Here is a 24,563-nt window from a genome sequence, read left to right as displayed (position 1 = left end):
TTTATCTGGGTCTGAGCTGGATGGTTATAGTCTCATTAAAGCCCGCTGCGATCGCTGCCCCATGGATCCTAGTGGGAACTTTGCCGAGTAAGGAGCTCGAGAATGGTTCCCTGTTTTGTCATATTTGCCCTTCTTCTTCCCTGCCATTTCTCCATGGAGAACCCTTCCCCACACCCCCATGGACCAGATTCGGATCCCAGTGAAACCAGTGTGAACCCGGAGTAGATCCACTGATTCCCCTGGATCTGCTTCAGAGTGACTGAGATCCGAGGGGGAGAATTTCCACGGTGAAGTCAACTACCTGTAGTGCCATTCTCCCCGCTCAGCTCCCCTGACAGTTACCATTCCAGGGAGGAATGTGCACGGCACGGGAACATCCCCTTGTCCCCGGGGGGCCGCCGCCGCGAGGGGCAGGGCTGGGCAAGGGGCAGGGCGGCTGGCCGGGGCGGGCTGTGTTTGTCAGGCAGGGATGCTGTAGCCTGGTAACCGGGGAGGCTGCTGGTTGTTTGCATTGGGGGGCGCGGGGAAGAAGGGATCCTCTTTGACGTCAAGCCTAATGCTCGCTCGTTCATATCCGGGTCCCCGCGCGGTTCCCTGGGGCTCGGCTGGGCTGCCTTTCGCGGCGCACTAGCGCTCCGGAGGCGGCGGCCGGGGGCAGCCCGGAGGTGGCCGGCTCGGAGGGAAGGGAGCGCAGCATGCCCGCCGCCTGCCCCACGCCACCCTCCCGCCGCTGCCCATGGAGATCGCGCTGGTGACTTTGGAGAACGGAGGCGCCACGGCCATCGGGGGAGGGGGCGAGGATGCTGGAGGCGGCCGGGCGCGGCGGCGGGGCGACCTGCTCCACATCCCCAACTCCGCCGCCGCCCCTGCTTGGCTGAACGACTGCAGCGGCGCCCCGGAGCAGGAGCAGCCCCGGGCGGGCAGCGGCGGCTGCAGAAGCAGGAGCGACAGCACCGGCAGCACCAGCCGGAGGGTGCCCGCTCCCCGGGGCGCCTCGCCGCCGCCTGCTCCTCCCCAGCCGCCGCGCCCCTACCCGGGAGGGGGCGAAGAGGAGGCGATGGTACTGCCGGAGGAAGGCGGGCACCGCTTGGGCATGGCCATGGCCGCGGCGGCCGAGGAGGAGGAGGAGAACCAGCGCGCCCTGCACCACCAGCGGGTGCTGATCAACATCTCCGGGCTGCGCTTCGAGACGCAGCTGGGCACCCTCAACCAGTTCCCGGACACGCTGCTGGGCGACCCGGACAAGCGCATGCGGTACTTCGACCCGCTGCGCAACGAGTACTTCTTCGATCGGAACCGGCCCAGCTTCGACGGGATCCTCTACTTCTACCAGTCCGGGGGCAAGCTGCGCCGGCCGGTCAACGTCTCCATCGACGTCTTCGCCGACGAGATCCGCTTCTACCAGCTGGGCGAGGAGGCCATGGAGCGGTTCCGGGAGGACGAGGGCTTCATCAAGGAGGAGGAGAAGCCCCTGCCCCGCAACGAGTTCCAGCGCCAGGTGTGGCTCATCTTCGAGTACCCGGAGAGCTCCAGCTCCGCCCGGGGCATCGCCATCGTCTCGGTGCTGGTGATCCTCATCTCCATCATCACCTTCTGCCTGGAGACCCTGCCCGAGTTCCGGGACGAGAGGGAGCTGCAGGCCCCTCTGCCCCCGCACGGGGCAGCCCTGAACGGCACCGCCGGGGAAGCCCCCCCGATGCAGCCCCCCAGCAGCCTGTCCGACCCCTTCTTCATCATCGAGACCACCTGCGTGATTTGGTTCACCTTCGAGCTGCTGGTGCGCTTCTTCGCCTGCCCCAGCAAGCCCGAGTTCTCCAGGAACATCATGAACATCATCGACATCGTGGCCATCATCCCTTACTTCATCACCCTGGGCACCGAGCTGGCTCAGGAACAACAGGAGCCCGGGACCCCCAGCACCGCCAGCAACAACAACGGGGGCCAGCAGCAAGCCATGTCCCTGGCCATCCTCAGGGTCATCCGCCTGGTCAGGGTCTTCAGGATCTTCAAGCTCTCCAGACACTCCAAGGGGCTGCAGATCCTGGGGCAGACTTTGAAAGCCAGCATGCGGGAGCTGGGGCTCCTCATCTTCTTCCTTTTCATCGGGGTGATCCTCTTCTCCAGCGCCGTGTACTTTGCCGAGGCGGACGACCCAGACTCCCATTTCTCCAGCATCCCCGACGCTTTCTGGTGGGCAGTGGTGACCATGACGACGGTGGGCTATGGGGATATGAGGCCTGTCACCGTAGGGGGCAAGATCGTGGGCTCCTTGTGTGCTATCGCCGGCGTGCTGACCATAGCCCTGCCCGTACCTGTTATTGTGTCCAACTTCAACTACTTCTACCACCGAGGAACTGACAACGAAGAGCAGGCTATTCTCAAGGAGGAGCCCAGCAGCGCTCAGGGCAGCTCAGCTGGGGGGGAGCTGAAGAGAAGTCACAGTAAAAACTCTCTGAACAAATCTGTTGTGCACTTGGAAAACAGTGAGGGGATCAACAATGGCCCTGGATCCTTAGAGAAAACCAATATCAAAGCTAAAAGCAACCTAGATCTTAGAAAATCCCTCTATGCACTCTGTCTGGACACCAATAGGGAAACAGATCTGTAAGAAAGGGAATGAATTTGGGTTCTGAGGTACAGCAGGATTTGTTGATGTTGGAAATTATATATATGTATATATATATAATTTTTGTATCACTTAGACAGTATTTTAAGTCAGCCTATATTTTATAATTGAACAGATCTCCAGGAGTACATGTTTTTATGTTCTTTTTTCCACGACACAAAGGGTCACCTATTTTTAAAATAGACTAAGAATAAGCTACACTCCATGATGCAGGAGCTGGTAAATATTGCATTGCAAACTGGTGTTATTTGTAGACACTTACTTTAGCAAACTGTGATTTTAAAGGGGTCATTTGTAACTAATTCACTTGCTCAAAGTTTAGTATTAAAAGATTGGGAGGGGGGTTGTGTATGGAGGATGAATGGATATTTTTTGTACTGTAGTTTCAAACTGAAATTATTCCAATATATTTTATATATGTGTAATTGTATTTAAGAATGAATGGGGTATTTATTTTCCTGTGAAACATGACTTCATTAAAGCACTAGAAACATTAGCTAAGAAACACTTTCAGATTTCTCCCTTGTGATCAGTACAGATCTGGTTATCTAGTATGTGAAGTGAATTTGGTGCTTTTAACCCTATAGCAGAAAACTTTTGTTTTGTTGTTGAGAAAATGTTAGTTTTTTTGTGAGCCTTAAATTATTAAATATTGTAGATATATTTCTTTATAAGTACTTTTATTAACAATCTTACTGTTTCAGAATTTCTAATAATTCAGCCCTGTGCTTTATATCCCAGAAAAAAAATTGTGCAGCTTTTTGTTTGTTTGTTTTTCTACCGCTGGTATAATTTTGAGATTTTTTTATAGGCTATTGTCTGCTGTTACTAGTTTTTATCCAAGTGCACAACAGATCAAAAACAGTGGGAACTGGAGGAAAAAACTTGAAAGCTAATCATGTGTGCAGTATCTGCAAAGCTTTTTTGATTTGCACTCCAGATTTCTTTAGCACACGAATCAGTCACATTGCGTACCCAGGCCATTCGTATAAATGGCTCGCTGTTTTTAATGATCATATTTCAAAAACGGATGGCACTTAGAGTCTGACATGGCACAGAGTGCTACTTAAGTAACCATCATGTGGCTTATGTCTTGGACTGAGGAGGAAAGAATCATCTTTCATCAAAATGTTTTCTTTTTCTGTTATTTCAAAGCAAAAGCGTCACAATGTTATGGATTTTACAATTTCAATCTTCCTGAATGACAATGACAGAGCGTCTTCATTTTGATGACATGGCACTGTGCAGCTACCTTAGTGAACACTGAAATGAAGTTGATTCGTTACTTCAAATCAAAGCGCTACATTATCATTTCTGTTGCAAAGAACTTACTATTTTTTTGCATACTTCTGTTGCACTACTGAAGGATGTTTCATGCCTTTACCATGGCAAGATTAGCAGGTCATGGAAGAGAAGTCTTGATTGTCAACGCTCAAGGTTTGTTTTTATCAAATTTTCAATGCACTTAATAGTTATTTAAGACAAGAATATATTTTATGCAAGATAGTAAACCGTATGCACTGAGGTGAATGTAAATCAACCTTGCAAAAATTTCCTTTAATGCTCCATAGTCCATGCACAATATCTACCCAACCATCCTTTACCATGATTGATGCTAATGAAAAAAAGTGATATTTTCCCCTCCTGTTCCAAAAAATATGATTCATGCCAGGTGAGCAGGCAAGTAGAATCTTTTCAAGATGGCGTAAAGAAATATCACATAAGGCCCAACTCAAAGCCAGGGACAATTTGCCTGAGAAAGGAGCGCAGGATTCTTCCCGTTGGCATTAGACCTTTGTCTTTTAGATTGGATGTGATGCTGTAGTCTGTTTAGAAATCATTCACAACAGAAGTTACAAATAAAGGGCCCGATCCTGACGCATTCCTGATATAGGCAAACTTTTTTTTTTCAGTGGGAGTTCTGCCTCCATGAGAAGTGCAGCCTATAGTGAGGTTGAGCAAAAATGTTAAAAAAAAAGTAGGTGTCACAGTCTGCCTACTGCAGCTCTTAAGGTCTTGATCCTCTAAGGCCTTATCGGAGTTGCCTTTATGGGCGAATAGTCCCATTGACTTCAGTTAGTCCCTTTTTGAGATACCTGAGTGGGGCTTGCAGGATCAGGCCTTGACTATGTCTCCCTATCACTGTTACCCTAGTTCTCCCTCCCTCATGTTCTCCATTGTTTGTTCTCCCACTTGGGTCTTGTATTTAGGTTAGGCTGTAATCTCTTTAGGGGAGGGACCTGAACGTTTCTACAGTGCCTGGCATACCAATGGAGTCCTGATCCTGTTTAGGTTCTCTGGGCACTAATGTAATAAAAATAATACACACTAACTGCAGTCTATGGAGTAGCACTGTTGTAAAATTGGTTCAAGTGAGAGCAGAATCAGACCCAGTGAGTTTGGGGAGGTAGCATAGAACTTAATCCTGCAAGGTGCAAAGTGTCCTTAAAGTCCAGTTACATCAATTGGCCAAATTCTGCCTTCGATTATGCAGGATGGTCACTGGTGTAATTGAGGGGAGCATTTGTCCGGTATGAGTTGTGGGTGCTCAGCATCCATCAAGATCAGGCCCTAGGAAAGCAAAGGAGTCTGCTTCCGCACAATGCCATTTACAAGCCCATCAGATCATTCTTCATCCTTCAGGCTGAACACTCACATGGACTGTCTGATGCTTTCTTTTGGTGTTGGACTGTCTCACATGCTGCATTTTCCCCAATAAAAGGAAAGAGTGGTCAAATACAAGGGGAACCAATTATTCTTCAGATATGATTGAAAATATTTGTTTGGCTTGGCTTTTTAAACTGTCAATCACACATTTAGATTTGATGGCTTTTTAAGAATAAGAGATTGCTGGAGACTTACTAGGTAGAAAGAGATAGCGCCTGTAAGGTGCTGAGGATTTGGATTCAAGAAGTGCTTAGGCCTTGGTTCATCCACGCACTTAAGCATGTGCTTAAGTCCCATTGCCTTCAGTAACTACTCGAGTGCTTAAAGCTAAGCATGTGCCTAAATGGGGACTTAGAGCCCTTAGTTCCCATTGACTTCAAGGGCAGGAATTGGGAGCCTTGGTCATTTTCAGAAGGTGCTTCACAGATTGCAAGACTGGGCCTTAAGTGCTGTGTGGTACACCAGGATCGGAACTCAGCTTTCCACTTGTCCTATCATATTCCACTATTCTTATTATAAATGAGTACCTGCAGCCCTTACTCCTGAGAGTAGTCCTTCCTCACTCAAACAGTCTTATTAAAGTCAACAGCACTAACCACTCTAGTAGGGACTATCTGCGTGAATAAGAGTTGCAAGTTTGTGCCCTGACTGAGAATATCTATAAATAAATTTCCAGTACAGAGGGCCTGCTTCTGCTCCCATTGACTTCACTGGCAAAGCTCTCATTGCTTTCAGTGGGAGCAGGCTCTGGCATTGATCACTCCTACGTGCAGTGCTGAAGAGGTATAACAATGAGGAGGAACAAATTGTTACCCAATTTACTGCTGCAAAAGAAAATGGGAGGAGGGGAAAGAGAAGAAAACTATGAGTGAAATTTGGAGAGAGTTAATGCTGCTTTCACCCATTCTCCATTCATTTCAGGAAGAAAATCTGCACCAGACCATTACTGATTTTATGTTAGCTGACCTGGAAATTAAAAATTAAAAACAAACTTAAAAACCTCTTTAGTCCAATACAAGGCACAAAATGTAAGAGTTTAGTAAAAAAAGAAATCAATCAACGTTTGAAAATAATAGTGGTTATTGGTTAGGCCTTATGGGCAATGTACTGCATCACGTGACCTTCTTCGGTCACTGAAACATATGTAACGGTTATTAATGACTTGTCATTTTGGGCAGAATGCTACAATGTATTGAAAAGCACTAGCCTTCCATTTCTGGTATGCTGGCTTGAATCATACCTTGGGTCACCAGTGACATGAGTTTGGTTTGCTCAGCCTGGTCACTAGTGGAAATTCGTGCACATCATAGCCTGTCATTCTACAAATGATAATACAATAACTAACAGTTCTAGAACCCCCTTTATCTTCAAAATGCTTTATGAACAATGGATACTGGGTTCCTCTCCCATAGAGAAAGGTATAAACAGAAAACACCAACTGAAAATGTCTGCGGAGAAAGGGAGCTGTGTTTTCAATACAGCTTCTCTTCTAGTGCTGCACATGTGCCACTGGGCAGTGCCTGACCTGATATATAAAATAGGGATCCCTAGACCAAAGACTGAGCGGCTCACTCTCCATGTTCCTTTCTGCTCTCCTGCACTCACACCCAGCAGTGGCAGCCTGGCTGGCTGGGGGGCAGTGCAACCATTGGCTCTGAGCCAGCATCTGTGCTCAGTGACCTAGCTAGCCATCATTGGACAGGTCACTGAGCACGCCGAATACACGGAACAGTTAATGCTGCTTCCAGCAGCATTAACAAATCCTCCTTCTGTATGATTTTTGGGCTGCGTACAAGGAATATGTTACTTAGAGTGGGTGTTCCCTGGCTTCTCTCGCAGGCTGCTCCCTATATACCTGTGTGATTCAAAGGCTATGGAGTATGGATCTTTAAGGAGCTATTCAGGATGTTGGTTTTACAACTCACCCGAAAGATGGATTTTGTATATGGTTTTGCACACTTGGTAATTTGTGCTCTAGAAACTAACTGTAATAATAGGATTGATTCATGTCAGAATTGAGGTGTATTGGGGGAAAATGTGATATAAAGCTTTAATAGCATCTGCTTGCTCCAGGTGTCACTTTAGTCACATTTTCTGTCCACTATTTCCCTGAGCACCAACCTCCCCACCTTACTTAACAGAGCTATGTTTTTTTTTTTAAATTAAAAGAAGGAACATATTGTATTATAGTCTCCAAATCACCAAAATCACTGGGCAAAATCATTCTGTCAAGGAATGTTTAACACTGTCACATATAATAATAATTTTATTAGTACGATTAGTAGTACCTGTCTTTGTTGCCCTCTTGATACACACATTTGCCTCTCCTTGGTCTTTCACTCCTTCTCCTCCTTCCCCTACTGTTCTTGCCTTAGCCCAATCATTCACTTACTATGCAGCATAATGCTTGCTACATGACTTCAGTGGATTTGCCCATGATAGTAAACACTATGCTCACTCTAGCAAGTATTGGCAGGATCAGTCCATGTCAGGGAATCTATCTATATCTTGTATTGTAAAACCTTTTATAAAACTCTGCTGCTGTATAAATAACGTTATCAATAATAAGCAGAGGTAATTACAATTTTTATAGGAATAGAATACTACAAAAAGTAATATGAATAATACTATGGCCAAATAATTAATTCATTGCAATTCTAAGTTATAAAGATTAAAAATGGTTAAAATAAAAAATGGCGTTCATATAGAATTAGTGTTATCCATTGGAATGCAACTCCTTCTCACTCCTATAATGTAGTGGATTTACTTGGTGTTCTGTGATTTCTATGTATGTATATTGTACCTGTTCATGTTTATCATGGATGCAGTAAAAATAAAAGCCCCCAAATAATGGGCGAGATTCACAGCTGGTATAAATTAGCTGAAGACTGTTGACTGAAGACAATGGGGCTCCACTGATTTACACCAGCTGAGGCTCTGACCCCGTACTAACAATTCCTGATTTTCATCAGCTTTTTGCACACAGAAACATAATTTTATCAAATTCCCCACTGTCATAAAGGCATAGGACTTGATTCTTCATTCATACCAGATTTGCATTGCACTTACTTCAGTGGAGTTACTCCCGGATTACACCAGTATAAGTGAGAAGACAATCAAGTCTATATTATCAGTGTTGGGAATCTGGTTGTGCAAAAAGTTTGCCCATCTGCACTCCAGAACACATTACCAGTTGATAGCTAGTCCCATCCTTGAGGTTTATTTAAGCACTTGTTAAACACAAATGGCCACGCTTTGCTCTCGTTTATACTGCCAAAATCCAAAGTATCTCCACTGAAATCCACTGATCTCCCTAACACTGATTTTGCATAGACATGATACCATTAGTTTCATGAAGTTACTCCTGATTTACATCAATGTAAATGAGATCAAAATCAGGCCCATTGACTTCACTGGGATGCTGTTGCTCTGAATTTTCAGCAGTGCAAGGGCAGAATAGCGCTCCAGAAATTGACCTATCTGGCAGTAGATTAATTATCTTCCTAGCTGACAAAAGCATTTTCTGAAGACTGTTTCTGTTTCAATGTAAGAACTGGGGGTCTCAGTACAGATAATCCAAATGATTACAGTACAATGGATTACCCTAAAGGCAGTTTACCAAAAATGTCAAATTATCACAATAACGTCAAAGATCTTGTAACTCCTCTGCTGTATCATCTGTCAACTCAGGTTTAGTATCCCCAAGAAATTAGGTTCCAAAAGAAAGCAAGAAGGGTTGTAGCATTTGATGACATTCATAAGGGCGAAGTGAAAGACAAATCACAGCTCTGTGTTTTGGCTACAGTGTGGCATGAAGACTGTCACTCGCTACCTTGCAGAAAGCAGCTGACTAGCAGGGGCCAAATTCTGTGCTGTTTTACACCCTATGTCCAGGTGCATTGATGTACATTTGGCTCCACTGACATTTGCATCACATGCTTCTGTCCCTTCCCATATTTTGAGCGCCTCAAACTTTAGAGCCCCAATTACTGACAGCTGCTCATCTCAAAAGGTGAGACCCTGAGCACCCTGACTGTGCCTCCCCTCACCACCCTCTCCCTTACCACCCCACTTACAGACCTAATGTGTGCCAACCTGAGAGCCCTCATCTTTACCATGCATCTTTACCTCACCTCTCTCTCAAACCTCGCCCACCTGCAACCCAGACAGTGGGAGGCAGGGAAGCCCACTATAATATTATATATTCCATATAGATGACACATACAGTATAATCTTGCTGCTCCAGCCTTCAATAACCAGTACAATGGCAAATCCTCATAATCAGGTTTGCAATTTGCTTGCACTCAGCTACAACAGGGTTGATGAGGGCATTATAAATATGATGGCTAGGTAGACAGTAGTGCAGACAATTGAGGGTCAGCAGTGGTGACATTCCGGACTGTGTGTACAGTAGAATTTCATTACCTGCACTAGTTTCATTCCAGCACTTGGTAATCTTCAGACCTCACAAATCCGCACCAAGGTTCTCTTTGCCCTCCCTAAAGTTAGTAGGGATTAGTGAGATTCTACTCTACTTACCTCTCTTGGGCAAGCTCAAGGCACTTTTAAATCTCTCCCTCCTCCCTCCCCCCCTCACTGAATCTGCATATCCCTTCACATAGCTGGAAATGCATGTGATTTTTGTGGACAGCTGAAAAGAGATTTGCATGATTGAAAGAGCGTAGCCTTGTAATTTCTCTCTCTTGTTAAATGTTTTGGAAATCTGAGGGGGAGTAATTGAGGGAAGTTTTCAATGTGAACGAACTTTATGATTTTTCTTTTTGCTTTAGAAAACACTATCATTTTCAAGGCATAAAAGAGTTATTTAAAGATGAGAAAAGTTAATCTGAAAATAGATTGTTATTACACAATGAAATTGTGGAACGTTTTAATTAAAGTATCCATTAGTGCACTGGTAAGTTTCAGATTGCTTGCCAAATGACTAATTAGGAAGACACGATCAGTCTGAAAAGAGGCCTTTAATAATAATAATAATAATAATAAATAATAACAAACAAACACCCAGCTTTTATATAGCACTTTTCATCTGTAGATCTCAAAGTATTTTGCAAAGGAGGCCAATATCATGATCCCTATTTTACAGATGGGGAAACTGAGGCACACAGTGGCAACACAACTTTGTTTAAGGCAGCATGGTTTGGAGGAACGAGCTCATGGGTGGGAGCCAGAAGGTTCTGAATTCTGACTCTGCCACTGACTCACTGTGTGACCATGGGCAAGGCACTTTGAATTTCTTTCTCAGTTTCCCCATCTTTAGTGATATTGACCCATGTACCTCTCTGGAGTGTTGTGAAGTGGAACTAGTTCACAGATCTCCATTGCTTGGAATAGGTAAAGCACCATGTAAGTGCTAATTACTATTATTAATAAATACGCAAATATTAAATATTATTAGTAGCTGTGGGGTTTTTTTAGCTTATTCTGCTGATTTTATATATATTGAATACAGAATGAACTTGACTGAATATTAGTATGATCTGAAGTCTGAAGATTTTGGTTTTACCTAAATTTTGGCCATCTTGTTTTGCCATTGAATTCAAACCTTGTTAATCAGGTACTGTATTGAGGGGAATGGAAAGAAATAGGATCAAGGAGATATGCAGGGGTAATGTGATAAAAGCAAGAGTGTAGGATCAAAAGTGGTTGGGTCGGAAGTGTGAGGAGAAATTGTAATGAAAGGCTGGAAGCTCCATGGATTTCAATGTGGTGTTTACACTGACTAATGCCAGTGGGGATCTGTGTGGGTTCTATTCCTATTGAGGGATCTGGAAGTTTCATCTAGGAGGAGACTTGAGTTCTCTTACACATCCTGTGTCTCCCAGCAAAGCAAACAGGTGCATCTTCAACTTCAGAGGACAGAGGGGTGTAGACACACCTGCTGTGGACCGGCAGTGGAGCAGAATTCAGTGTCCATGGGGAGAAGCTGGATCCACTAGGAATAGTGGACTATGGGTCCAACATTATATTGACTCTATCAACATGACCTTATTTTATATGTCATCAGTTTTCATTGACTGGAAGGGGTTGTTGCTGTAGATCCCAGCTTGGTTCTGGCTGTCCCCCATCCACCCAGCCATGCCATTCATCAGAGCCCCAAACTGGTTGAATTCCAGGGAAGGGCTTCTGTGACTTTAACAAAGAGAGGAGGATGCTGCTGCTTTAGCTTATGTTCTAAACTAACCTTCTTGTATCCCACCCACGCAACAACACTGTAGACTGGCTATTGGCATTTTAACCACCTGGCAGTTAAGCTGCCGATGGCCATTGTATACTAGCTGTCTTGCTGGAGCTTCACTGGACTTAGAAATGATGGGAAATCTTGCAAGTGTCAGAAGAATTCTCTTGGAACCCCAGGGATATTCTCTTTGTCAGTAATTGCTATACTGTGGCCTATAGGAAATAAACCATTACTAGAACTCTCTTGTAACTCTGGGGGAAAGTGTAAACCCCACTAGAACACCACTCCTCAGACAGGGAATTTGACTCAGATCCAAACACAGCAGGAGGGGTTTGCCTTCACCCCTTCAAAATTCAGGCTGTTCATGCAGATCCATTGTTATTGGAAATAACCTCGAAGAGTCTATTATCATGTCTTAGTATTATGAAGTGCTTGGAGGAATGATATGAATGTTTGAAACACATGCTTGCCTCAGAAAAGAGGCTTAGATTTATGAGTGGACAGCACCGCAGTTCATGGACCAATCTCATCCCCGGTGGAAGTGGACAAAACTCCCATTGGAGTTAGTAGCAGATGTGCCTATTATGGGGTGATTTTATGCCTTTTTACTGATTCCTCTACAGTGAGAATCTGCTAAATATAGAATTTAAAATGTCAATGGACAATGAAGTATAAATTTCAGCTAGTTTAGGGGACAAATTCTGCTCTCAGGTCCACCAGTGTAAATCTGGAATAACTCCACTCAAATTAATCTTTGACCCTCCCCTGGGTCCTGCTCAGGTAGACCTGAGAATGGTCTGTTTTCACTTCATTCTTAATATACCTATTCAGCTGGGCTCTCACTTATATGGCTAGTAGGAAGAGTGGAAGTGTTGGTGCAGGGAGAGGGAGGATGCGTGGGGACCCAACCCTGCTTATTCCACACGCTTGACATGCAAAATGGCCAAATTGCACATATTTTGTATTTCCATATTTAGTTCACACCCTGAGCAGGAGTTACAAGGAGACTAGTCCCAAAGTAATTAGATCTGGTGGGGTCCAAAATCAGGCAATGAAATCATCTAGGGTTGGTGATTGGTGCGAAATTCACATGCCACAGTATTGCACTCCTCCCCCTTCTGGGGAAGACTCCTCCAGCCAGATGCATAGTTGCTTAGCTGGCTGTTTTTAATTCCAGGATTGGGGAGTAGTGCCTCATGTAGAATTTTTTCCTATATTCGGTAATACACCCTAATGTGCAGGAATCAGGCCTTAATAAAGGTCTCACATAAAATACATTGTTCATAAATTAAAACCGCAGAGATCTTTTTGCTAGTTTTCAAACTATATTACCATGACTGTGTCATCGCAGGGTCCAAAAAATGGTTTCTCGGTATCATTGGAACAGAGTTGTAGACATGGGCCAATATGACATACTTGAAATTTGTTTTCCTTTTCAAAAGCACTTTGTGATTTCCCTACCCCCCCTCCCCAATCTAATGTACATCTGATGTCGGGCTTCCCATATGAGAATGGTTACAGTGAGGCTGACATTTTTAGAAATATGTGCGAATGGAAAATATCCTGGGAGAGCTGCCAATATCAGATTCTGTGAAGTTTTAGTCTCCCATGAATAGGAAACATGATACAGGTACATTTCCTGAAAAGGAGCCTAATTAATGAAGTTGTTTCACTCAGGTGTGTGTAGTTCTTGCCTTCTTTATTTAGGGAAAGAGTAGAAATGAATTCTGGCACATCTGATATAGTGAGGATACATTCAATTCCCTTTTCTTACCAAAGGATAAGCAGCCAATCTTACATTTACTTCCCAGAGGGAGAAAAATATCTGTGCTGCAAAGGACCATGGTGAAAAGAAGATTTTCCAAGGTTTAACCCTGATGGCAATGAAAAAATTGGTTAATACTGTTCTTGTGTCTAATTCACCACTGCATTACTCCAGTTTTATGCTGGTGTAATTGGAGTAAACCAGCATAAAACAGGGCTGACCCAGAGGTGAATCAGGCCCGTGGCCTTTTATTATACACATTAAAACTAGAATTATAAGAATGAATGCGGCTGATTGATAGTGCTGGGCATGTCAACAAGTTTTATAGGCTTCCCAGTGTGCTCATTTTAATTACCTTATTAAATCAACTATCGAGTTAGCATACAGAAGCATTTTACACTGAGCAGGCCAAATTCTGCTGTCAGTTACAGAGGTGCAACCCAATTAAAGTTAATAGGGTTGCACATGGGGTAAGTCAGCACAGAACTCAGTTCAAGTGATTTGTACTGGCGCATCCTGAGAACAGATTTAGGCCCACTGTATGCTAATTACCTTGTGCTGTCACTGCTATAGGTAGTATTGCTGAGTAACAGTGAAAAACATCACATTGGCTTTACAGAAAACAATCATAAGGAACCAAATTGAGCTCATGCTGATTTTTCTTTCCCGTCTTTCTTTTGCAATGTAACAAACATTAGAGGGAAGTTACAAAATACCAGTGGGAAGCAGGGGTCTGTTATAACACTGGAAAATAATAACTTTGCATTAAGATAGTTCCTTCCATCCAGTGATTCCAGAGCCTTTTACAAACATTCAGCCGGCTCCTCAGCCCATTGAAATCAACAGAGAGACTCCCACTGACTTCAGTGGGCTGTGGATCAGGCCTATTAAACTTCACAACGCCCCTAGGAGGGAGGTAAATTATATTATTACCCCCATTTTACACATTAGGAAAATGAAACACAGAAAGATCAAGGGTCAGATTTTGTCCAGTTGCCCAGCTGGGTGGGTGGCTGGGTTACAAGGAAAGTAGCCCTATCCCCATTTGCTTTTTGCACCCCTGGACAGCCGTTGCAGCCCCTTTGCTTCCTGGAGCTCCGGAATTGCTAATTTTATTTTAATTGCAGGGGCCCAAGTCCCCCTAAATGGGGTTGGGTGATGCCTCCCCACCCTGTGCACCAAGCAGCCACGTATGCTGCACCTCCAGAATTGGCATAGGAGTTGGTGTGCTTCTCCTTGGAGGAAAAACTTGTCCTAGAACTTCCCTTGGGGTAATGGAGCTCCATATTGTTCCCAATACAGGGCTTTGCCTACAGGGCACAACTGAGCCCTAAGCACTGTGCCCAAGAGCACACAACATCAGGGCCAGGAATAAGATGCACATTTCCTGAGCCTCAGCCTTGTGCCTTAACTCCAAGGATTTAGGGCCAGGTTTTGGAAGGTATTTAAGTGCCTACAGGTGCAGGCAGAGGTGCCTCGCAGGAGCCTTTTGAAAATCCCACTAGGTGCTTATCTGCATCTTTAGGCATCTAAATACCTTTAAAATTTTTAAAAGTCTGGCCTGCAGTCACTCTGGTCATTTGGTATGTTACAGTGCTTCATCATGCTACTCTTTTGTTGGTACAGTAGCTGTATGCAAAGGGTTAAGTGCTCCCTCATTAAGAGTCTCTTCCATCACCCCTTGGAATCACTAGAAACACTCCCATTGAATCAGGCACGAGGGCCCAGTTTCGCAACGGGACTTAGGCATTGGGTTGCTCAGTGTTCCAAGTGCGCTAGGTGGGGAGCTGCCTAAACTAGCCAATGGGTGATGTCTATGAGAAGGGTGTGTGCTAAGCCCCACCCCCTCAGAGAGACAGGTGCCTACGTCCAGGCTGAAGGGAGGTGATGATCTCAGGTAGCTATTTACAACCAGGAACCGCTCTCCTGGAGTTAGGCGGTTTAGGTGCCTCAGGAGTTTCTCATAAGAGTGGCTTAGGCAGGCAAGTATCAGGGGGTAGCCGTGTTAGTCTGTATCTACAAAAACAACAAGGAGTCTGATGGCACCTTAAAGACTAACAGACTTATTTGGGCATAAGCTTTCGTGGGTAAAAACCTCACGAATCTGAAGAAGTGAGGTTTTTACCCACGAAAGCTTAGGCAGGCAGTAACTACAGGCAGAGGAGGAGGCAGCGGCACCACCCGTCTTTTGCTGGGTGGGTGGGAGAAAAGACTTGAACAGGGATCATCCACCCCTCTAACTACTGAGCTATGGGGTAATCTGAGGTGGGGGCTCCCTCAATCTCTTCTGTTCTTCTTTTGTATGGCAAGAGAGGTGATGATCAATGTTCAAATAACCAAGCCCAGATCAGTGAGCCAGTAGGTAGCTGTTGAAGCTGTTCCACTGTGGATAGATCATTACAGAGTGATTGGAGCAGGGACTAGGCACCCAGGATCTCCCACATGGGTTCCCTAACACTGGACTACAGAGTCATGCTCTCTCGCACTCTCTCTTTCACACTCCCAATGACTGTTCCACTCTGGATAAATGCTTAAAGAGTCATTGGGCCAGAGAGAGAGAGAAAGAATGACTTTGTAGCCCAGTGATTAGGGCACCCACCTAAGAGGGCAAAGGCATGACCACCAACGCCTCCCCTGGTTGGATTTTGAATGGGACCCTATCTTGTAGATGGCTTCTGAGCATGCCTACCGGATTGGGCCCTGCACAGGACTTAGGTAGCCAAACGACTGTCTTCTCTGATTTGTGAATTGCTCTGGAGCTTAGGTGGAAGATAGTTCCCCAGGTGCCTGGAGTGAGGCAGCACTGCGTGTACCCGGAGGCAGAAACTTAATCCCTGTCAAGGCTGAATCCCCACTCTGGCACTTTGAGTGCAGAAGGTGGGGGCCCGCAAGGATTTTAAAAATTAATACTGGCCACTCCCGTTGTATTAAATTCCCAAGGTTACAGCTTTTCTCTGACCTTGGATGGGTAGATGCTACCACCACCCAAGTACAGAACCCCTTTGAGGACCCAGGAAGACGCACTTGGGAATTCCTTCCTGTGGGGTACCCTCAAGCCCTTTCACCCCCCGTCTGGGGAAGAGCTGAGAAAATAAAAGAAATCAGCTGTTGCCACCAGCTAATTAAACAACATATGCACCAACCTCTTAAGACACAAAAATCCAATTCTGTTCTTTAAAAAGGTAAACTTTATTAATTAAAAAAAAAGAAAGAAAATACATCTGGGAACTTGGGCATTTGCTAGATTAAAAAAAAACTACAAGGATTAAGCATCTAGAATAGCTTTTTGAGGTCCAGCTTAAAGGTTAGAAGGAAAACCAAAACACCTGGGGTTAGCACAGAGGAGTCCACAAGCCATAAAGAAATAAAAAGAGATAAACCTAATCGCTTCTTCCTAGACATTTCCTGATCTACTTAAATATCTGGGGTTTCATATGAGTAGTTTCTAGGTATGATACCAGGAATTTTTCATACCTGACCCCAAGCTTCTTACAGCATAGTTGTTGTCCTGTTCGCTTCTCCCTGGGAGAACAACACAGACAGACAAAAGAGGAGTCTTGTTTCAATTTTAAAAAGTTCTAGCCTTCCCATTGACTCTTTCGGCCAGGTGCCAACTTATTTCCTTTTACCTATGCATAGCAGTGAGACTTTTTAACCCTTTGCAGGTAGAGCAATTAGAGAACAGCTACTAAGTGGGATTTTATAGCTACTGGCTGGCTGGGTGTCCATAAAAGGGAGCTACCCTCCTTCCTTCATTTATCACAGGCCCCTAGGGAACTTTCACTGCCAAAACTTAGCCACTGAATGAGTTTATGTACCTTCGTGGTTTGGCATGAGTTTTGTGGATCTCTATGGAGCCTAAAAGTGGGTTGTAGGTGCCTACATTTGGGGTTTAGGTACCTGCATACCTTTGTAATCTGGGCCTAATTGAAGAAGAGGTTGTTTCATATCTGGATGTGGACCATATAAACAGGCAGAAAAATCTGCCCAAGATCTTTCTTTGTACCTTCATGCTCTGCTTAAACCTCTTGTTATATGGCTAGTAACTTTTGATAAACACTCTATTTGTTTCTGGAAAAACATCATTGCTTCCTTGATTAACTACTGTGAAAACAACACATTCACGCATGCCTCATTTATACAATCAGTTTATGCACTATATAACTGAATACATTTGGATGCAGCTGTGGTATCTAATGTGTGTACTGGGAGCCACTTACAGCCCTCAGGGATGTAAATTGTGACCCTCAAAGGTGACTGTCTTAAAAAGAAAATATGTATTTAATGATAATTGAAAATATTCTTTTGCATAGAGACTGTGATATATGCCATCATGTGCCAGCAATGCCCCTCTGCCATGTACATTGGCCAAACCAGACATTTTCTACGCAAAAGAATAAATGGACACAAATCTGACATCAGGAATTATAACATTAAAAAACCAGTAGGAGTACACTTCAGTCTCTCTGGTCACTCAATAACAGACCTAAAAGTGGCAATTCTTCAACAACAACAAAACTTCAAAAACAGATTCCAGCCTGAAACTGCAGAACTGGAATTAATTTGCAAACTGGACACCATTAAATTAGGCCTGAATAAAGACTGGAAGTGGTTGGGTCATTACAAAACCTAATTTCCCCCATAATAATTTCCCCTACTGTTACTCACATCTTCTTGTCAACTTTGAAATGGGCCACTCTCATTACTACTTCAAAAGTAATTTTTCCTCCCTTGGTATCCTACTGTTAATTGAATTGTCTTGTTAGACTGACCTCCTACTTGGTAAGGCAACTCCCATCTGTTCCTATGCTGTGTATTTATACCTGCTACTGTATTTTCCACTCCATGCATCTGATGAAGTGGGCTGTAGCCCACGAAAGCTTATGCCCAAATAAATTTGTTAGTCTCTAAGGTGCCACAAGGACTCCTCGTTGTTTTTGCTGATACAGACTAACACGGCTACCACTCTGAAACCTAAACTAATGTAGTAAGTACACAGGCTAAAAGCAAGGAATGTATACGCAAAGAACATTGTAGAATAAAAGCCCAACATGCTGCCAAACGGGCTTATTCCCAGAGTTGATATGCCATAAAATAATTGGAGCTGGAAGTGTATTTTGGTCATTGCCATATGATGTACGCATCCAGAGAATCCGCCTATGAATTTAATGTCACAGCTTGGGCACTATGGTGGTGAGTGCTATCAGAAAAAATCTTAAAAGGGAGCTAGCTATCTAGCTAGCTAGATGTGCAGTATGGACTCAATGTGTAACTTTACTATACCCATTTAGAGTGTGCTATCAGCATATCACAACAACTTTCATGGTATAGATAAAAATTAGGCATTGGGGGTAACATTTTCAAAAGCACCTATGTGCCTTAAGAGCCTAAGGCCTTATCAAGTATCAGGGGGTAGCCGTGTTAGTTTGTATCTACAAAAACAACAAGGAGTCTGGTGGCACCTTAAAGACTAACAGATTTATTTGGGCATAAGCTTTCGTGAGTAAAAACCTCACTTCTTCGGATGCATGTGGCCTTATCTACATGGAACACTTAGGAGAGTTAATCTGAATTAACCAAAAATGTGAATTTTAACCAGATTAGTTAAACTGGATTAAACACCTATGTGGATGCTCTCATTTGGAATAAAAATGGATTTAATTCAGTTTAGTTTAATTTGCTTTGGAAGTGGATTAAACTAAACCTAATTAAGGCCACTTTTTTCCAATTGACAGTGTTCACGTGGGGCTAAATCTGGTTTAACTAATCTGGTATAATTATATTGGAATTGAAATGCCTGTAAATTTCCTCATGTAGACAAGTGCTAAAGCCCAGATCTTCAAAGACATTTAGGCACCTAATACCTTGTCTACATTTGAAAGTTGCACTACTTTAACTATACTGTATAGTCAAAGCGATACATCTCACCTGGTGTTATATCAGTATAAAGGTGCTTTAAACTGGTATAGCTATTTCTGTACAAGAAAGGGAATAAACTATACCAGTATAAATGTCACCTTTATACTAGTATAACTATGCCTCCAGTAGGGGTTGTGCCCGTATAACTCTAATGGTACAAAACCCCAGACCCCTATGAAATAGTTATACTGGTACAACTTTCAAGTGTAGACCAAGCCTTATATCGTTTGAAACCAATGGCAGTTAGGCACCTAAATACCTTTTGAGGATCTGGGACTAAATCCCATTTTCAAAAGTCACATAGATGCTTAGGAAAGTCACTGAAAGCCAGTGGTACTCAGGACTTGTCTACATGTGGGGTAATGTGCTCTACAGGGGTGTGATTTCTAAAGTGCACTAATGTCTTGTGCATTAATTGGTCCATGTAGACCCTGCTAGTGTGAACTAATGGTTCCCTAGTGCACTTTAACATAGTGCTGTTTGAAAGAGCACTACATTTAAGCACACCAGCAGAGTCTATATGGACTAATTACTGTGCAACACATTAGTGTGCTTTAGAAATTGTACCTCCGTAGAACACATTACCCCACCATGTAGACAAACCCTTAGATTCCTGAATCACCAATGAAATGTTACCCACCATCTATAGTCATCTATACATCTACACGAAGGCCCAATGCTGCAAGGTGTTGGACACCTCCTGTTTGGTACTAAGTGCCCTCAATGCCCATTGAAGTCACTGGGAGTTAAAGGCCATCAGCAGCTCCCAAAATGTGCTCAGCACCCTGGAGGACAAGGCCCCAAGATGCTGCTGGGGTTGCATTATAGTGCTTGATGTGCAAACATACTATAGGTCTCGTCAAGGTTCATGGGTGTTATAGGCAAACATTGGCAGAGCAAAACAAATCCTTTAAGGTGTAGACATTTCTGTTCTGTTCCTGCCCAGAAGGCACACCATGGGACAGAATTCAGGTCACGCACAGACCTGCTGAAACCAATTTGGTTTGTGCTATAACTTGAACCCCAAAGGCCTGGTTTTGCAGCATATAGATCAATGAGACTTTTGCCATTGGCTTCAATAAGAGGGTTGGGCCTCAGCATGGCTCTGAACTAGCTGTGAGATGAGAAAGTATTTTGGTAAAGGCTGGAGGCAATATAATTATTATTCACTGTCAACTCTAAAGCAAAGTTGTGTTTCAGTCAGTATCTACACTATCTAGAAAGACATCACATGAAGTTATATAAGGCCTGATGTCACTGTCAGTGCATAATGTTTAACCTGGAAAATAGAACTGCAGAAGGAGTTCTGAGTCAAGTGGTGCTTTGTACTTTCCCTATGAAATCAATCTGAGAGCATATCACAGATGATTTGATATTGCAGTGCATCTTAATACCACGGTATAAGAGGATGTTAAGAAGTATTTTGAAGGATACCAGAAATAACTATTGGAGCAAACATGTCAGTTTAGATACATTCATTCTAACTGAACTCACTGCAGTAAAAAATAAGCATGGAATTTTTAAAGGCACTTTGTATTGGCATAACTGTGCTCCCATGAAGCCAGTGGAAGTTCATTGATTTCAGTGGGTGCCATTATGCTAATGCTGAATGCTTTTGAAACGCTCATCCTAAATATTTTCTTCTTTCTTGGCTTTGCAGTGATTTTCAGCTCTGGCCTTTGGAGCTTGCTCTGTCACAGTGGTGAAGCAAAACTGCACCCACTGGAAGAGATGAGGGGGCTTTATACTATCTTGTTAATGTTCTCCTTCAAAAAGTAGCAGGACTCATCTCTCTTTGTTCTCCCTTAACTTTTCTTTTAATGTAGTTGCCACTATGTAGAATTCCATCTGGTAGTCTTCAAGCAGTAATGCACCCTACTATTTTTAGGTACTTCCAAGACTCTTAGGGTTTCCTGATGCTTTTTGAATAATAATAGTAATGAATAATAAATAAATGTCCATCTCTTCACACAGCATGGCTGCCTCACATCTCTCTTTGTCATGCATTTCTTTGGTGTACATTCAACCATGATCCAATTTGCAAATGACACCACAATTGAAAAGCAACTCATCTGTGTCTAATTCAAGGGACACTTTCATGTTTGTCTTGAGACGACTGACTATTAGAAAGGTTAAGTTCTATTGCTATTAGATGTCATTCAATTTAAAATATAGGATTGCACAGGGCCTGATTTAGGAACATAGGACTTTCCATACTGGGTCAGACAGTGGTCCGTTTAACCCAGTATCCTGCCTCTGACAGTAGCCTTTAGGTCTCATCCTGGTCTCTAATAGTTAGAGATTGGCATAAACCCTAAAGCACAAAGTTTAATATCCCTCCCAAATGTTTTATTGTCATTTATAATAACTCTGGGTATTCAGAATATCCATATAACCAGTCAATCCCTTTTTGAATCTGGTTAAGTTCTCAGCCTTAACTACTTCTTGTGGCAGTGAGTTCCACAGCTTAGTTCCCCGTTGTGTGAAAAAGTATTTCCTTTTACTGATTTCAAGTTTCCCACCCCTTATTTTGATTGAATGCCCCCTTGTTCTTGTGTTATAAGATAGGGATAGCGGAAGCTTCCAATCTACCTTATCTATACTATTCATTATTTTATAGATTTTTATCATGTATTCCCTTATTCATCTCCTTTCTAAAATAAAAAATCCCAGTCTTTTCAGTCTCTTTTCATATAACAGTATTTCTAGGCCTTTGATCATTCTCATTGTCTTTCTCTGAATCCCCTCTAGGTCTGCAGTACCCTTTTGGACATGGAGTGACCGGTGCTGCACACAGTACTCAGATGATGCTGCACCATTGATTTGTACAATGGCATCATAATATTTTTTTAAATAATTCTCCATCTCATTCCTGATGCATACTAACATCTCGGTTGCTTTTCTGAGCACAGCTGCACATAGAGCAGAGCTCTTCATTGAGCTGTTTACAATGATGGCCAAATCCCTTTCTTGAGTGGATACAGTTAATTTAGAAGCCTTAAAGTGTAAGAGTGGTTTAATTCCCCCCCCCCCCCCTCCAATATTCACTGGCCATTAGCTATCAAGTTGTCCATTCCGTTACCTTGTTTAGGTTTCTCTGAAGTTCCTTATAGTCCTTTCTGGTCCTAAATAACTTTGGGTCATCTGCAAATGTTATTGCCTCACTATTCACCCCCTTTTCCAGATCATTATAAATGTATTAAACAACATGAGACCTAGTACAGAAGCTTGAAGCACCTCACGATTAGCCTTTTGCCATGATGAAAACTGATAATTTATTCTCAAGTCTGCAATAGTTAAAGTTATTGGTGTTGGCCCACCCAACCTACAACACCCACCCAACCTGAATGTACCCTCCTGAAAAGATATTCAGATGTCACAGTAACAAATTACTGGGAAGTTATTGAAAATGAATCCCTTGAATACAAAATGGTATTTTTCAGTCTCCTAGCAATGTGTTATTTGCACCATCATGCATGTGTTTTCAAATTTTAGGAGGCAAAATTAAGCTTGGTAAGTGGTGTTTATGGGGTGGATGGTGAGTGATGAAGGATTATAAGGCCATGGGGAACTGACTGGACACTTTAACTTTTCATTGCCAGGTATTCTAATTATTGTATTTTTTAAGAAGTGCAGAAGTTGTGTAGCAAAAGTGTAATGTTGTAGTTTGGCTGCTCACTGGACTACAATGAAACATTCTTTCAACCTAACGCATTTTGTTTGTGTGGTGTATTGGAAGCTGGTTAAAAACGACTAGCTATCATTTTAAATGTGAGGCATTTCCTAGTTCTGCTTGCAGGAATGAGGTCTCTTACCAAAGCTATGTGATTTGGGTCATCTTAGTTAGTCAGCAGACAGTCCGTCTGGAAAAAGCCAGCTTAAAGCAAGGTGGGGTCAGTTGTATCTCACTGCCTTAGGGACCAACCTGCTTTTCTCTTTCTCTCTCTCGCTCTCTCTGTTTGGGTTCTTATGTGATCTCTTTCTGAATTCTCTGAAATGAAGTAGTGTTATATTGCAGTCTTCGAGCAAATGTATTTATGTTTTTATCTAACTTTTCTGTGGCCTGGTATACACTTAAAAATTTAGGCTGACAGAGTTACCTCACTCAGGGGTATGAAAAATCCACAGTGTAGATGCAGCAAGGTCAACAGAAAAATGCTTTCTCTGATCTCGCTAACATCGCTAGGGAAGGTGGTGTTCCCATACCGATGGAAATGTAGGCTGTGTTACACTACCAGGTTATGCTGGCAGTACCACATGTAACCCACACACCTTCTGGGTGTGGTGTTCTGTCCCATCTCGTGGCACCAAGACCACTTAAAGAGAGAGAGATTGAGTCTGCTCTACAGCCTTAGCTAACAGCCCGTTGACTTTTAGCTCATGTAGTAGAGGCTCATGCACTAAGCTCCAGAGGCCCCAGGTTGCTAGTATAGTCCCTGTAGTGTAGACATATCCTATGTGTATGATGGGACCATAGCAGTTGGTTTATGAATGACCCAGTTTTTTGAACAAGCACCAATAATTTCAATCAGGTTGGTTTATAAGGTCTTCACAAGAGGAATCTAGCTCTGACAGACTTTAAAAGGCTCATCAGAGTGGAGGTACCTTCCTGCAGTCCCCACTGTCCCAAACTCCCTCTTTGTGGAGGGGCAATTGTTAATTGCATGGTGAAGGACACCACACTTTGTGTTGACAGGATCAATATTATTTTAGTTGGGTAATCCCTGCACATTCTGAGAGGGTGATGCTCCAGTTCTCCTTCCTGATTCACAGAGAGAGCACCTGATTCTCATGCTACATTTGCCATGGAGTTTCCTCAGGACCAGGGAGAAGGAGAGATGATGTCACAGAGCTATTACTCCCATCTTTCTCTGTATGCCAGGTCAGGTCTGTTCAGTCTAGTTCTCTTCCATGCCTTGAAGTGAAAGTGATAATCTAACCCTAACAAATTTGAACAGCTAACACATGCAGGTTAGTTGTGAGTCTCTGTATTGAAAATAGTGGGCCCAGTTCTGATCCCATGGAAGTCTCTGGGACTTTGCTATTGACATCAGGGAGTTGAGGACTAGGTTCAATACTGTTACATTTTATAAAGAACACCTGTAAAGAGAGAATACAGTTACACTACTTGGCATTGAACAGTCCTACAAAACTAGAATGTGATTGTCAGTGACTTTAAGATATTGAATGCAACAGAATGAAATCAGACTCTTGTACATTTCTGAGGGATGCACTGTACAATCCTAAATATCAGCATCAGGTTTCAGTGGTATCTATGATGAATTACTCTTCCAATGGAAACCTGTAATAAGAAAGATTGTTGGCTTTCCCTCTGTAACTGATCTTACTTAAATTCCAGCAAGATCACCAACTAGTTAATTCAGGGT

At 43.3% G+C, this 24,563-nt stretch overlaps 1 protein-coding gene and 1 non-coding gene across 2 annotated transcripts in view; both read left to right on the top strand.

Annotated features, from left to right (window-relative positions):
* Positions 1 to 597: 597 nt before the first annotated feature.
* KCNA5 (potassium voltage-gated channel subfamily A member 5) lies at positions 598 to 2,744 on the top strand. Its single transcript, XM_065570872.1, has one exon. The coding sequence runs from the start codon at positions 737 to 739 to the stop codon at positions 2,606 to 2,608; it is 1,872 nt and encodes a 623-aa protein (XP_065426944.1). The 5' UTR covers positions 598 to 736; the 3' UTR covers positions 2,609 to 2,744.
* A 289-nt stretch (positions 2,745 to 3,033) lies between these two features.
* LOC101935593 (uncharacterized) overlaps positions 3,034 to 24,563 on the top strand; it is a 30,454-nt gene continuing 8,924 nt past the window's right edge. The window contains exon 1 of the transcript XR_010593387.1: positions 3,034 to 4,063. This is a non-coding gene — a transcript (uncharacterized LOC101935593). The remainder of the gene's footprint in view (positions 4,064 to 24,563) is intronic.

Source organism: Chrysemys picta, chromosome 1, assembly GCF_011386835.1.
Source record: "Chrysemys picta bellii isolate R12L10 chromosome 1, ASM1138683v2, whole genome shotgun sequence".
In the NCBI taxonomy this organism is placed as follows: domain Eukaryota; kingdom Metazoa; phylum Chordata; order Testudines; family Emydidae; genus Chrysemys; species Chrysemys picta.
This window is presented reverse-complemented; position numbering and strand designations above follow the sequence as displayed.